The 15,939-nt window shown below is 39.1% G+C and overlaps 1 protein-coding gene across 1 annotated transcript in view; it reads right to left on the bottom strand.

Annotated features, from left to right (window-relative positions):
- The window catches only part of REV3L (REV3 like, DNA directed polymerase zeta catalytic subunit), a gene marked incomplete at its 5' end in the record, with an annotated part of 167,150 nt that extends 153,769 nt beyond the window's left edge, over positions 1-13,381 (bottom strand). The window contains 4 exons of the mRNA XM_019520079.1: positions 2,957-3,053; positions 7,430-7,590; positions 9,168-9,242; positions 13,182-13,381. Coding sequence (XP_019375624.1) covers positions 2,957-3,053; positions 7,430-7,590; positions 9,168-9,242; positions 13,182-13,381 — 533 coding nt within the window. The remainder of the gene's footprint in view (positions 1-2,956; positions 3,054-7,429; positions 7,591-9,167; positions 9,243-13,181) is intronic.
- Between the last annotated feature and the right edge of the window lie 2,558 nt (positions 13,382-15,939).

Below are 15,939 nucleotides of genomic sequence, written 5' to 3'. Positions count from 1 at the left end.
AAAAAAAAAGGGTCCTTACTCAGAGGGGAAAATGACCAAGATCTTCCAGTAGATTTAAAAGTTCTCCATCTGTCCTGGTACTAAATTTATCTTTTTCAGAGACAAAACAGAATCTTCTGCCCTAGTATTAAGCATGTAAGAAAGAGCTGAAGATCTTAACTAAGTATGTCTGCAGAGAAATGTTACAGATGCACCAACCTTCAGAAACATTTAAATGAAGCTTTGAGTGCATTTTTTGCAACCATCTAAAACAGTAGTTCTTAACCTTTTTAAAATTACGGCACCTCTTGTTCAATTCAGGGCAGCAGCCAGGCAGGGATGAGGCTGAGCCTGCATTTATATCATACCTTGAGGCACCCATCCAAAAGATCTTCTGGTACCCTGGTTGAGAACCAGTCGTCTAAAACTACCATTATTTGAGCATTTTCTAATTTACATTGGGGTCCTCTTGGAAGATTTCCGTGAGCAACATTTTTTTCCATAAGTGAAAATGTACAATGATATCAATGCCTGGTAATTTGCTACCAGCATATTGAAGGAGGCAGAATAAAAATATTCTCCTGATCACTGAGTGATTTTTTTTTTTTTTTTAACCAATCTAACTTGGATGTGAACTTGGCTGTGGACACTCTTGCCTTTATCTACCACCGATAGGTTTGGAGGAAGATCATGTGGAAACCTGAACTTCATAGGATATGATACAGCCTGTTAGCTTGCTTGGAAATTGATTGGCACAAAGAAGGATAAGAACAAACTGATATTGCTCATTGCCAAAGTCTATCTAAAAATGGAAAGGAAACTATTCTTTGAGGTAAAGTCAATACTAAAGATGATCGGCTGAACAGTATCCTCTAAAGCCAAGTAACATAATTTTTAAATTTGTAAATAATTTATTCACAAATTCACGAATGGAACCATTATTACCTCTAGCTCTCTTTCTCTGAACTAAAGCTTGTTGACAGATTGACAAAAAGACTTAGATTTACCATGAAACAGCCAGTTATTAAGATGAAGAATTCCTGAAACACTCCTTTCTGAAAGAACTTTGTTATTTTACCACCATAATTCTGTTGACAAGTGTCGGGCCTATGGCAAGATAAAAAGACCTGGACTTTAAAATGGCATTCTCTGAAGACAGATATAGAACGTATCCAAGATGACACTGACAAAATAAGATGGATTAGTTCTGAAAACAGCATTCTCCAAGGAATAAGGAATATAAATAGTAAGAAAATGGACCCAAAATGCTTTCATAAAGACAGGTGAGACAAGAGTGTATGCATGCATAATTATCTTAAAATGTTCTGTCACTACAACTAAGTTATTCATTTTAGATTAAAAACTGAATTTCTGGGGAGTTAAAATTTTCTTAGAGAGGAGTCTATGAATGTTTACGTTAAGGAGGATCAAGCCATCTGCACCACAAGCTTTTGGTAAGCAGTGTCCATTGGGGCCAATGCCATTCTTCCCCTCGCTTCACAAAAGGCTCAAAAGGACATTAAAAGGTAGAGAAGCCCAAAACTTTCTTTTAGGTCCTTTAACTCATTCAGAAAATGTTACCCTATTACTTCAAAATAGTGGAAAAGGCCAGTAGAGAATACACATATAATCTTGGACCCGAGTTACTGGTAAATAACAATTGGTTCTTTCAGTAACCTCTGTATAATTTACATTTGTGGGAGCGCAGCAGTACTGAACAGCTCCCACCTCATCCTACCTTAGACAATGGACAAAATTGTAGGAGATGTCAGGTCAGGAGTGTATAAGTGATTGCATGCCTCCCTTTTCCAAATGAAGCTCCAGTGAGGGAAAACTGTTGGCTGTGTGTAAAGCAGCCAAAACACATTATACGGAGAGATTATGAAGGAATGCTATGCCAGCTGCATAGGCCTAGATTTTAAAGTACTGTAAAAACTGCAGGCAGATAAACACATACAAAGTCATAAAAATTAGAAACAATTTGAATGGTCTGAACAGCCAGGGAATTGTGATGCACTAACAACTAGTTTTACCACCACACGTTCCTGCAAACCTCATGTAGCAAGACTACAAATTGCATCACATTCCTGAGACACTGATTTGGAAAGCAAGAATTGCAGATATATCAATGCCAGATGCACAGTGTTAACTACCATGTATGAGTGCTTTGCTGCTATTGCTAGACAGCTTTTGGTATCCACACTAGTTCAGGCACCCCCACACTAAATCTACCCTCCCTCCCAGAAAAACCTCCCAAATGAATGAGACTGAAAACACTTATAGGATTGGAAACAATAAGCAATATTCTTTCTGAAGATACTTGACTAGGATTTACTCCACTGGCATAACATGTAATTCAATATAACTGCACTGCTATATGTACAGTGCACTCAAAGAGTCTGCCAAGACACTGTTTTCCTTGGCATAGGAGACGAGACCAATTCAGCGTGGAAACTACTCAAAACGGAAAAACTTCCTAACACAACCAGCCTGATCAAAACACGTTAAAGTTTGTCAACTAGAAGAGTAGAGGCCAAGGTGAGTGTCCAAGTTCATTGCTAGACTAGTACTGCAGGTGGCAGGGAAAAGGAAAAGGAACTTTCTGATGAATACATTCTTTGTTCATCTTCAATATTCTAAGTCACAAAGTCTCAGGTGTTTATAATGTCAAAATGGGAGTGGTACATCCATAATCAGCCTTCCATAACCTAGACCAATAATACAAAGGAGTTTTTACAACCAAGTAAAAAAAAATCCTGAAAAACAGTCAGTGATGTGAAAATGAGTATTTCTCAAAGACCACAGTAAAATAAAACTATGGTTACCTACATTGCAACTTTCTGTATGCAGGAAAATAGAACGATGAGATATTTAAATGAAATACTGATAACTCATGATCACGAGAGAGAGAATACACACATACACAGAGTTTCTACTTGTACTGTCATACGTAAAAATCTGATTGAGACATGCTGACCTTGGTATTTCATCTTCTTCCCATCGAAAAAATGTTCTCATGACGGAATTTTCTGGCACCCAATTTTTGTAACATCCAATTATACTTGATGCACCACCTAAGAACAAAAAAAATAATGAAATTACTTAGTTTATCAATTCTTTCATGTTTTAGTTGACTATTTAATTCTCTCATTAAAAGATTATTTTGTACTATTAGGCCAAATGTTTCAAAAGAAGTGTGATGTGTGACATGCTTCTAAAAGTAACTACACACAACTCTAGGCTACAGCTAACTTTCTATACACTATGCACAATTTTATGTGGGCATTAAAAAAAGAAAACTAATATTGTTAAAGTGTGTTGTGAATACTCAGTTGCTGTGTTAGTTACGTATTTTCCTACACTCTTTTTTTCTTTTTAAGTCAGCTTCAAGGGAAATTATTTGTCGTCTCTAAACTAACCTCAAAGCTCAAAGGATTCCCAAATGTCTGGGGCCTCAGCTCAGATCCCAATAGAATTTACATACAAAATAAACATTCAAAACATTACTTAGCATTTTTCTTCTTTCTTATTCCCTGAACTGAAAGAGAATACAATGTATTCCAGATGCAGTAGCAGTAGAAGTGGAAACCCACAGGGAAAGCAGCTGCTGTCTGACCTGCAGATAAAAGACTGTAAGTTTGCTCAGAGATCTTGGTTTAAGAAAGTGCTCCAGAGTCATGCTGGGTAAGTCCCCTCTGAGATTTACTACCTCCCCTGTGGTTTCCTTCTGGACCATAACTCTTCACAGGAAGGGAAGATGAAGTGCACACAGGAAGTGCAAAAGAAGAAACGAGCCTGGCAACAGCAAAAACACATTCTAAAGATTAGTCAGGTTTCCTACCCTTACAGTTAAGAGGAACTAGAACTTTGGATCCTCTCAACTTCTATAAGCTCGTGTCACAAGTCACTGTGATTTTTTTTTTTTTGCATTTAAAAAATTTACCTTGCGACAAGAAACACTAAAATCAAAATCTTTCCTATATTATCAAAGATATATTAATTACCCAAGAGGTAAAAAAAAAAAAAAGTCAGATCCTTGGGCATTAAGATGAATGTGAATGCTTATTTTATTCTCTTTAAAACTAAATCCACGTTCATGCCTCCCCACCATTAAACACTGCTCCAATCGTGTGTTTTCATGCACACAAATTTGTTTGGGGAGATTTGACATTCAAACTAATAGTCTTCTCCCCTCAAAGCAGCAGTGTTCAGTCCAGGAATGGGGCTCCAAAAGCACCTGGCCAGACAAAAGATCTTCAGTGGGTTCATAGTAGGAGGCTCAAATAGACAATGCAGCAGTAGGAAAGAGGCAATAGGTATTCCTGCTTCTTCCTATATAGGCAGGGGCTGAGGACACAGTATTCCCAATATCATATACCTACCTTTTACAGTTTCTAAAATTCCACCTACTTCTTACCTCAGTGGCTTGTCTTTGGAAATAGTCTATATTGTTTTAACATGCATACTTGGAAAGAGAACTAATATTATCACTCCCTTCCAGGAGATCCTTTTCAATATAGTCTCCCAGGGAAGAAGAAAGAGGTATATGCTGCATTTGATTAACCTCACATTCCTCTCCTGTCCTAACCTCATTCAAGAAAGGATCTCTGATATTTAACAGTGGAAGAGCAGTACGGGACAAACAAGACAAGACACAGCCTCTTCATTGTCCCCTTCAATGGATTCATTAAAAAGGGAAACTCAGTAGACAAAAGAGGCACTGACCCTCTCTGCAGCAAGGGACAGAAAAAATAAGGTCCCAGATGAATGGTTTCCACAGGTAATGACAACCACCAAACTTTCCTAGGTCAGCTACAACCTAAAAGTTGCTTTCTTCACTATCTTTCCCACATCCAGATAGGCATCTCTCTGGCAATGAAGAGAGGAAGAAACAAAATATTCTCTACAAGCTGTGCTCCTACCTCTGGGAGACTTGGAAAAAAAGTGACAGGTGCCTCTGATCCTGCTTCTTGCCAAACCCCTTCCCTCTGAAGAGCCCCTCTTCTCAATTTGGTTTCTCTCTTCCCACTGCTCCATTCATAAGAACAGCAGCAAGGATATGGGCTTATTGCTGAGAATGGAAAATTTCCCAAAGCTCTCTCAATATTTTTCTTAAAAACAGATGAGTAACTGAGACTTCACAATTGATTTTTTTTTTTTGCATGTATGCATGTGCTCGCATGTGTATAGAAAGAAAAAAAGGAAAAAGAAAAAAGTTAAAGACATACTATTATGGAAATAACTTGTAACTACCCATTTTAATTCTTGTTTTGTTGCTATATATATTTATTTATATTAATTTCATTTTTGTTTAAGTAGCCTAATGAATGATGGTTGTTATTTTTCTAAATGGGAACAGTATCTCAGCCATTTTATTTCTCCTACTTCCCTGTTCACATCACGACACTAAAAGGCACTCAAATTCACAGCGTGGACTAATTACTTGTGAAATATGATGTTACAATTAGAAATTACACAGAAGTATTACATGCCAAACTGATTTTTCCAGTGGAAATTAAATATCCCTTCCTTGCTCACATTTTGTGTTTCAAATTTCAGGTTGCAGCAAACAGAGACATGGGTACAGGTCGTAGCCATGTGGGTCTAAGGACATAGGCAGACAAGGTTCTTTGGGTAAGTCTGGTATTTTTTGTTAAACTAACTCTAATGGTTGGAAAAATTCTTCTTTACAAAATGTATTTATAACCAAAAGTTTGCAAAGAAGAGTTTTTCCAACTATTTGAGTTAGTTTAATAAAAGATATCAGATTTACCCAAAGAACCTTGTCTGCCTACTATAATGAGAAGCGTTTTTAAATTAAAAAGTTGTTTGTCAGTGAATTTAGATAAACTAGCTATAAACTTCATGAATGTGACACTACAGTAAAGAATGACTTTTGACTGATCTACAGCAGAAGTGGCAGATTAAATGCTGAAACATATTTAACTTAATGAAATTAAATCAACCATCCTCTGACAAATTCCTCAACTAAGGATCACTGTGATACAAGCCGAAGATGAAAAGATTACTTTTACAACTTCTGGCCAGAGACCAGGTATATAACTCTAGTGACTTAATAATCAAACTTCAAGCAAAAGGTAACATACCTATTTGCAGGGCAGATTGGGGTGTTGGGTGGGTGAGAATGCAGTGGTACAGTTGCACTTCCCTTTGATTCCTGCTCCACCCAAACTTTAAAACCAACCGCCTGGGAGGGGCCGTGCCATTTCTATTCAGGCAATGCTGAGAGAGACTCAATTGACTTCATGGCTCATTATACTCTACCTGATTCCTGCTAAGGTCGCTTCATTCCATAAGTGTTAACCATACTCTCTCCTTTTTAATGGTTTTGTAGTTGCACTATTTAAACTATTCTTTCTTCAATTTTGCTGTCTAATAGCCATTCCTGGTAATGCATCTCTTCTATTTTATAGCCTACAGGCTACTTTAGCTCTAGCTGAAAACTTTCACTCAGGTGCAGTAATCTTAACTCAGGTGTAGAAATGACTGACAGCAAAGTATTGGAAGCACTGTGAAAACACTCCAGACAACTAGATTTTGTTTTACAAATTTGACTATAAGGACTATAGGACTAAAGACACTATCTTTTGACTACAATGACCATTTTGGCCTACTTTCTTGTGTTTTTTAAACTTTATATATAACCTAGCAAATTAGTGAACATTCTGATACTTTTATTTATTTTTGCTTTGATCTTAAACTGAATAATCCAGTGCTAGGCTACCAGCATAATCAGTAAAGCTTTTAGCTCCTCTTGCTGGGGTCATCTGAACCGAGTCTTTCCTGCCCAAGTGCAGGGGGCCTGGATTCGCTGATCTGTAAGGTCCCTTCCAAGCCCTAATAACTATGAAACTGGAGAAAAATATGTATCATGTTCTATGTGATAATGTAACAAACTATCTGCATCCCCCTTTTGAAAAGCCTAGATGCACCCATGTCTGTTTGGACATTTATGTAACAGATTACACATTTTAAGTGTCCATTTCCTCTTCTGCTCTTCTCCTTGAGCTCTGGACACACATAAAAATAAGCACAACAAGCACGAGCCAAAAGGAAGACTCTAATAGAGAAGGCAAAGATATTAAAATAACAGATGGATGGCACAATTAAGTCAATCTAAACTATGGCAAAATCTGACATCTAAAAGGTGTGTACAGAAGTTTGTTTTCCCCCCCGCCATTTAAAGCGCTTTATTGCCGTGACTTAACAGAAGTGCACAACTTTACAGCACTTTAAAAATAGGTACAACACTTTAAATTAACCCTTGTTAAATTGAGGTATTAAAATTTGAAACACTGTATTTTACAGCATTTCAGCAACATACAGTACTTTAAATAACTTCTGTATGCTGGTTAATGGTATGCTGTTTGAAAATGGTGGTTCAAACCTACAGAACAAATTCTTTGGTTTTGAGAAATAAACACCTTACTTTTTCTCCTTGCCTTTCTGAATTTGACAGCAGCCAGGTTTATTAAATTCATTCCATACAGGTTGTAGTCTATAAAGAGTTGAAGGAGGTAGGGAATATGGGCTTCATGAGGCTGGTAGGATTTATTCATTATGGCTCCACCTTGCAGCAGCTCACATACTCTAAAATTAAAAACAAATTAGACTATATTGAAAAGTAATTTGCTTTATCAATTCCAATTCCAATACATAAATTGGAAAGTTTTCCATTTCATTTTGGCAACAATATTAAAGCTACCAACTTCTTACTAAGTTTTGATTAATAGATTTTCTTAATGAAATTGGTCCGTTATAACAACCACCACCACCCAGCATCTGAAAGTAAGCACAAAGGTATAAGCTTACAGTTATAAAAATAATGCTACAGAACTAACATACCACAAAGCAGCAGTCCTAGGGTCTGACCTAAGAGCCACAGGGAAATCTGGCTTCAGTGGCTTTATGGACCTGGAGGTTTCTAAAGAAATGCAGCAAGGCTGCTCCAATGTTTTTTATGAAACAGCAGCAGGCACTGACCCCGTTTGCAGCAAGGAGCAAACACTCCAGCACATGAATCAAGTCTGCTGGAGTGTGGTAATTACTGCGCTCCAGCATCACATGCATCAGCATCCCTGCACTAAAGAATGGTGGCAGGGGGGCTTGGCTCTTGGAGCTGCTCTAATTAATACCCCCCACCCCCAACACCTCCCCCCCCGAAGCATATCTGTAAACTTTGTGTCCTTGAAAGTCTCCCCAGTTTCCTTTGCCATTTTAAATACATGTAGATTCTTTTTTAATCTGTTACATACAAACAACGATTTTTAATAAAGCAACCATTGTGAAGCATGATATACCTGCATACAAACTGATCTTTAACTATCTGCATATTAAAAATACCATACATTTATCTGAATAATAATAAGTATGTGCTTAACTTATCCGAATACAAGAATTATGTCTATTCAAATGTGTTGGGTACATTTATTAAGACTACAAAAAACAATAAAATGTTATTTCCAGAAACCAAAACTGGGACATTAATGGAAGGAACTATGGCAAAGTAATAGTACAATTCAAATATAAATAAACAAAAATTGCAATGCACGTTCCCGTAGCAGATATAACAGTTATACAACACCTGCAGAAACCTTGCAAAATTCTATCAGACTATTCGCACCATGTAAATACTGGTTGGATAATTTTCTGATCATAATTAAAGCTTTTGCAAGAGTAATATAATTATATAAATGCTACATACACCCAAGGGCTTTTAGTTACTCGGGTATAAAACACAGAATTTGCAGATTTGTGCAGTTAATCTCACCTTGATATTAGATTAAGAAATCATGTCAAGTTACCTGATTTTTCAAAAACATTTTAAATTCAGTGATCAATATGAAAGTTTGTAACATCTTAAATGCATCACAAAATACAGATATATAATATCTGAAAGATTACTAAAACTCATTCCCATTTTAAAAGTTCATTGATTTAAGAGTTACAGCCTCAGTGATTTTACCCTGTTTTTAAACTGCAGACTACTAACCACAGCCATATTTCAGGTCCCTTACGTTAAGCTATTCCTTAAGTAAGACTATGGAGACATATTTTCTTACAAGGGGTCAAAATTAGTACCACTGTTTTAGTTTAAAATTACTTCCTAAGAAGGCATGGAATGTGTTCATACAGCACAGAGAGAGTTACAGAGGGATTTATTTTACCTTTTCACCATTGCAGGATCATAGAGATAGATCTTCATAAACTGTCTCTCCTTTTCATGATAACCATAAAAAGGCCTATGGCAGTAAAAAAAAACAAAACCAAAACCAAAACAAATATTAAGCTGTTAGAATTGTTGAAGGGATTTAGCATTTGAGCAAGCTTAACACTTGTTAAAAATTCAGAAATTGCCATTAAGAATAACACACAGGATAACCAAAATACATATCCTGCCACCCTAAAAACCATTTTATTCCAAATGCACTGTTTAACACGAAATTCCCATGAATATAGCTTCATTTTGCATAATCCCAACTTCAACCTAAAATATATTTTTGTTAGGTAGTAGCAAGGTATTTTGCTTGGCACATGCACCTTGGGGTGGGCAACTGGGAGCCACAATGGGCCTGATCCTTGTGCCAGTGCAGCCCAGGTTCTGCGGGCTGCAGCCTGGACTGACTGTGGCAGGCAGCTGGGAGGCTGCAAGCAGCTGTGCTTTTGAGCCCTGGCCCAGCTTGTTGATGGTGATGGGTGCACGCACACCTCAGAGCAGACAGAGGGAAAGGGGCTGGGGCTGCGGTGCCAGAGCAAGGATCAGGCCCCTCGCAGCTCCCTTGCTGTCTGCCCTTCGCACACCAACATCTTACAAGTTGAGGGTGTTTTTGGCACTCTGCCCAAAAATGTTGCTGACCCCTGGTCTAATGCATATAAAATGCATGCTATAGGTTTAGTTGTGAGCATATTGATGTTTTGTGAATAGCATAAAAAAGTATATATTTACATATATTACTATATTGCAACTGTATAGTTATGTTAAAGTCTCTGAGACAGACACAAGAAACAAAGCACTAGCCTTTGGAATGTAATGAGCATATGCAAACACGAAGTCTGCAGTGCACGCTAGCTTGTGAAGTATGTTTGATTGAGAAAGAACTTAGTTTATGGGGTAGTGAGCACCATCCAGTGTACAGGATGCTAGATGAAGATAAGGAATCCTTTTTAGCAACCAAACTTTTCCCAGAGTGTTAAATCTTGTCAAACTGGCATATCCGAAGGACTACAAAGGAACTGATTTAAATTGGTTCTCAAGGGCCCGACAAACAAGGCCTCTTCAGAGTTCCAACTTTTACCGTAGACTGTGATGCTCAACCCTGGGCCAAGGAAGCCACAGCATCCAGCCTGCAGGACTCGCCACAGGTTGGGAATAGCAGCAGGGAACAGTGTCAACCAATACTGTCACCTCTCCCCACTGCCAAATTCCCAAGCCCTGCATGGCCAGATCAGGGCCCAATCACACCCTCTTCACCCCATGCAGCCAGACAGGAGCTGGGGTGCCCTCCAACCCATTCTGTGGGCCTACATTAGGCTCTGCCAGACCTGTCCCACGTGCTAGATTGGGCCTATCAACTGGATCCAGCCCACAGAGGGACTGAACACTGCCCATCTGGCCTGCATGGCCAAAAAAGATCGAGTACCACTGTCCTAGACTGTAAGGGTTAGATCTTCAAACCCTGGTATTGGGAACAGACTTGGAAAGAAACAAATTTCTTACCTCTGCATTCAGTCACCCCAGTAAGGCGGCAGAGAAAGAAAAGCTTCATAAAGGAGACATGTACCTTTGGCCTCTTATCTTGTCCATGTCCCGTCTCTTCTGCTACGATAATCTATTCATTTTATGCTGTTCAAATTCATTTCCACTTGGGTCATCTGAACAATCCTCTTTAATTTAAGGATTTTTTGGCAACGAGGTGCATTCAGCAGGGTTCAGTTGGTTAACTGGCCATTAACCAACTGACTCTCTCCTTTAGGCAGCCACTACAGCACATTCCCTTCCAGAATCTTGAATGTTTTGTAACTGCAGTTCAGCAAGAGCAGTTCTTTGTACAAATAAAAGACTATGGCTGCAAATAGTTATTGCCCTTGTGCCACCATAAAAAAAAATTATGGCAGCACAAAACCTAAGGAAACAGACATCCCTGACCCTTGTCATGCCCCAAATATGGTGGTATAATGATTCCTAGTAAACAGTTTGTGCTACCTTTTTGGAACAGATGTCTGTTCATTTATGACACAAGAGTACAGGCAGCCCTGAGACTGACTGCACTTTGCAGCTGCTCTGGGCAGGTGTTCCTAGGGTTTCAGGGGCCTGATCCTAGATGCCTTGGGTGCCTGGCCCCGATCCAGGGGTACCTCAGGGAATCCTATGAGTTCCTTGCTCCATGCCTGCAAGATGTGTACCTTGAGTACTCCCCCGCAGGGGTTCCCAGGTGTGTTTCATGCTGCAGGGCAAGCATATTCCTTTGCTCTGCAAAACAAAAAGTGTGCCTTTGGACGCTCTGCAGGGGAATATCTGGGACACGCATCTATAAGCATAGACCGGGATATACACAGGGTTCACTTGCTCTTCAGTGTGAAATGTATGCCCTGGGATTCCCAGCAGGGGAATTACTGGGGAGCACATCTGCAAGCACAGAACAAGGAATGTATGGGATTCCGTAGGAACAGTGGCCCACAGGATTGGGCCCTGAAGCCCTGGGAGCAACAGAGGCCAAATCCTATTGGACAATGGCCCCAGGAGACATGTATCCCTGCCAAATCAATCGCATCAGCTGTACCAGAACACATCCTGGCACAGATGATCCCACCACAAAAATGACATTTGTTTGTAGCCTATTTAAATTCAGTATCTAAAATTAGAGGAAATTTTTGACCATCTGTTCCTCAGTCCCCTACATATAAAATACAGATAACACTACTACATCTCAAAAGGGTGCTGGAAAACATGACCGTTTGAGAAGCACTCTAGTATTATAGGTATGGACAAAACTGCTTTAAAATGGGAGGTGGAGCTGCTGCATGGAGCACGTCAGTTGTAATAATCTGTTACACTGGCACGATTTTGAAACTATGGAAGTTAATTAAATAATCCTCACTTGTACCCAGAATGAAAAAACAGTAGTTTTGCTACACTTGCTACACTGGTAGCAATATCAAAGGACACAACTGTTACATTTGTTTGTACCCTGTACATGCCATAAGAAAGTCTGTAAGAGCAGCAAATCTGTATTGCAAGCAGGGTGTGAACAGGATACAGAAAACAACAAATAATATATTACTAATTGAACAAGAGTATCTAAAAACATGGACACACTCCTCAATCAGTGAGAAATTAGTCATTAATGAAATGATCACAGTATCATAATGCATACGTACAAGATGGCAGGAAAGTCTAAACTTTGCGTGATGGTAGCTTGGTGGGATTTCCAACTGGGGAGAGACTTCCCAAGTTTCTGCAGGAGCCTAGATCATAGATAGGGACCTACTCAAATTGCAGTTGAGAGGAGAGGGAGAAGAGAATAGGGGAGCCAGCGACATGAAGGGGAGGAGATGAAGTATGAAGATGTTGGGTTCCGCCTCCTCCCTCTGCCACTGATTGGCCAAAGGGGCTGCCTTTTGTGCAGCTCTGCACCTCTCCACCAAACAGCAATGAGGGGTGGGGCCACCAGGGCCCCTTGGCCAATCAGCAAGGGGGCGGGATTTCTCACGACAAAAACGGTTTTCAGAGCAACCTCCAATTTTTTTTTTTTGCCTTGGCAATCTTTAAGTAGATCCCTAACTACAGAGTACCTGGGCTGGGGCTCTTCACACCAGGCAAATAAACGGAAGGAGCCTCTTTCCATGAGTGACAATGGCAGAAGCCTTAAGAGGCTTTAGAAAATGCTAGGCAGCAGGATGTAGGTTAAAAAAAAAAACATACAACACTTGAAAGTAGAAAGGGATTGAAGAAAATATGGAAAAAGCCTCATTTTTATTTCTGTTGATATTAAAATGAGTTATTTTAATAAACCAGATTCCAAACAAGGTTGCTATAAGATCCATACGTGCATGTGTATGCCTATGTATGGGAAAGTACTGGCAAGTTCAATGAGACAGTAGACTCACCTGATGCCAAGCCAGTTAAACCATCCCTTTTTATTTATAAAACAATTAAACATAACAGTCTAGGTAATACTTACATTCCAGACACTAACGATACTTTGAAAACATGTTGAACAGTAGAAGATGGATTGCCTAAAGCCACATTAAGTGCTCTGTCAATGCTGAATGCCACTTGACGAAGATAGTGTTCTGACTGCTGTCCGTAACCATCATACGGTACATAGAGGTAAGGAAAGATACCGTGTATGTGAAGACAAGTCTTCTGACCTAGAAAGAAAAAAAAAAGTCAAACTTAGCAGCTTTTTCAAATAAGCTGCACAAGGTTAAAATATTCTGCAGAGTATATTCACATTGGTTGGTTTACAACACAAATCACTTCAGTTACTATTAGACTGAAAGCTAAAATGCAGTATAAATCTTTAGTCAGACAGCTACTACCTGTTTAATAACTGAGAAATGAAGTATCTTATAATCAATAATAATAAACAAAGCTTACCAAATAAAGAATTTCCCCATAACCCTTCACTTACCTACCAGTTGGGAGCTCTGCCCTGCAGCACAGCTGACTGAAATAATGTTTTTCATATTAAAAGATTCTTATTAGAAGAATGCAAGAAATCATTTTTTTTGAGGAATAATTTTTCAGGAAGGCATCTGGAAATTGTTAATAAAAAATGTTCTGCATTGAATATTTGCCTCTATTTTATTTTCCCCCTCCTCTGGCTCCTAGGATAGTCTAACCCAGTGGCGCTCAACCCTCTGGCCCTGTAAGCTGGCTGCATGGCACAGATCCAGTCTGGACCCCACATGGGGCTGGTGCACAGGACTGATCCACAGGTACAGTTTAGTGTGCAGCCGAGTGCACGGGGCCAGGCTGGCACATGGGACTGCCTGCAGGTCTAGAAATTCAGTGGTGAGGGAATGGTGGCACTGCTAACTGCTGCAGCTCTGGAAGCTGCGACAATTAATGCTGTCACCACGCCCTCACTACCAAATTTCCAGACCTATGGGGACACCCACAGGCCATACAAACCAGATTCAGCTTGTGGGTCACATGCTGAAAACCACTGGTCTAATGCATACAACATTTGAAGCAAGGGGGCATAAACACACAATAAGGCTATGGGCACATGGACCAGGTACTGCAGGTTACAGATTTGTAAGACACAGAGTACTCCACATGCATGCCGATGATGATACATGGTACTACCTTGCCATAAAGGTCTATAGGATAACAGCATGCATACTAACTTCAAAGCAACTTACACACTGCAAACCCCCATCCTCATTTACCTTTGTGAGCCCATGCTCTAATAGAAAAATCCTATGTGTATTTTACAATAACTCACTTGAAGAAACCCAGTCATATAGTGCTGCCCGTGACATTAGTATGCTTATTTCCAGAGGTATTTCCCTATACATGAAAAATCCACTGACAACACCATTCATTTAAATACTTCAGATGTGTATTTTGAAAATTAAAATCTTAAGCTCAAAATAAATTACTAAATTCATACAACTGATCTTTAAAGTAGTTTTTGAAAAAAACAGAAAGAAGTGTTGAGTCTGAAAAGACAGAATACTGCTATTTGAGGATCTGATTTTGAAGATATGAAACAGGTCTGATGTCTCCCCGGTAAGAGCTGGAAAAATTAAGTTTATGCGTCTCAAATCCAGCTTTTAAATCTCAGAATTCTCACATTTCTCCCCACACCGAATATAAACTAAAAGCAAGTAAACAAATGGTCCTCTACACTTTTGATAGACACCTACTTTTTATCTAATGTATTTGAGTTAGTTCTGGTCAGAAGGCAACAGAGTAATTTATTTATATTGGTGCCCATTTTAAACCAAAAACAAGAAAACCCAATTTATTCTTTGGGCTTTAAATCTGACATAACATTGCTTTATCTAGAATGAAAATGAGGTATATAAAAAAATTCAACTATTTATACTACTTTTCATTTGAATGTAACCTTAAAACTAAAACGAACTCTTTTTGATGCGTTACATAATTGTATATTACAGACAGAAAACAAGATGTTAAATAGTCAGAGTAAGAACATCATGCCTAGGAATTTGAGAATTCAAAAGAAGAGAAGTAAGATTTGCATTAGGGAAAATCCACACTTCAGAAGGTACAGTGCAGATAAAGGACCCTTGTTAATAGAAACCTGGGTATGCTGATTCTGGATGGTTCTACTTTTTCTAACAGGCTGTCATATCCTATTCCAAAAAGATCCCTGTAAAGTAACCACTGGCAAGAGACATTACTTCTACAGTACTTTTCTTAGGTATGTTGCACCATGCAACTCAAGTCTTTAGTTTTCATATTTGAAAAGTGAAAGAAATTCAACGCACTGTGTTGCATAGGTATAGGACGACAGTGACTTACGATTCATCCTCCACTATAATACTCCACGTGGCTACCAGAGATCGAGAGAATTACAAATTCTGATGCTATAGAAGCATCTGTATTTTAAGTGCACAACTTGCTACAAATTTATTTCTAATTGAACAAGGGATGATTGATTTTACTCAATAAATAGCACATCTTTCTGGTCTGATTCATTCCTTCTCCAAAACAAATCAAATACGACTTCTACCAATGAAGATAAAAACTCTTCACTATTATAATCAGGGGCAGGCAATTATTTTGGGCAGAGGGCCACTTACTGAGTTTTAGCAAGCTCTCAAATGCCACATGGGTAGCCCCACCCCTTTACAGGTGCCCCACCCCCTGGTCACCATCTTGGGACTGGAAGTCCCACCCATTAACTCCTGACCTTTGTCACCAGGAGTCCCTCCCCTTGCCCCCTGAAGTACTTCTTTTGG

The sequence above is a fragment of the Gavialis gangeticus genome, unplaced genomic scaffold (assembly GCF_001723915.1).
Source record: "Gavialis gangeticus isolate Ggan-Ray unplaced genomic scaffold, GavGan_comp1, whole genome shotgun sequence".
Lineage (NCBI taxonomy): Eukaryota > Metazoa > Chordata > Crocodylia > Gavialidae > Gavialis > Gavialis gangeticus.
This window is presented reverse-complemented; position numbering and strand designations above follow the sequence as displayed.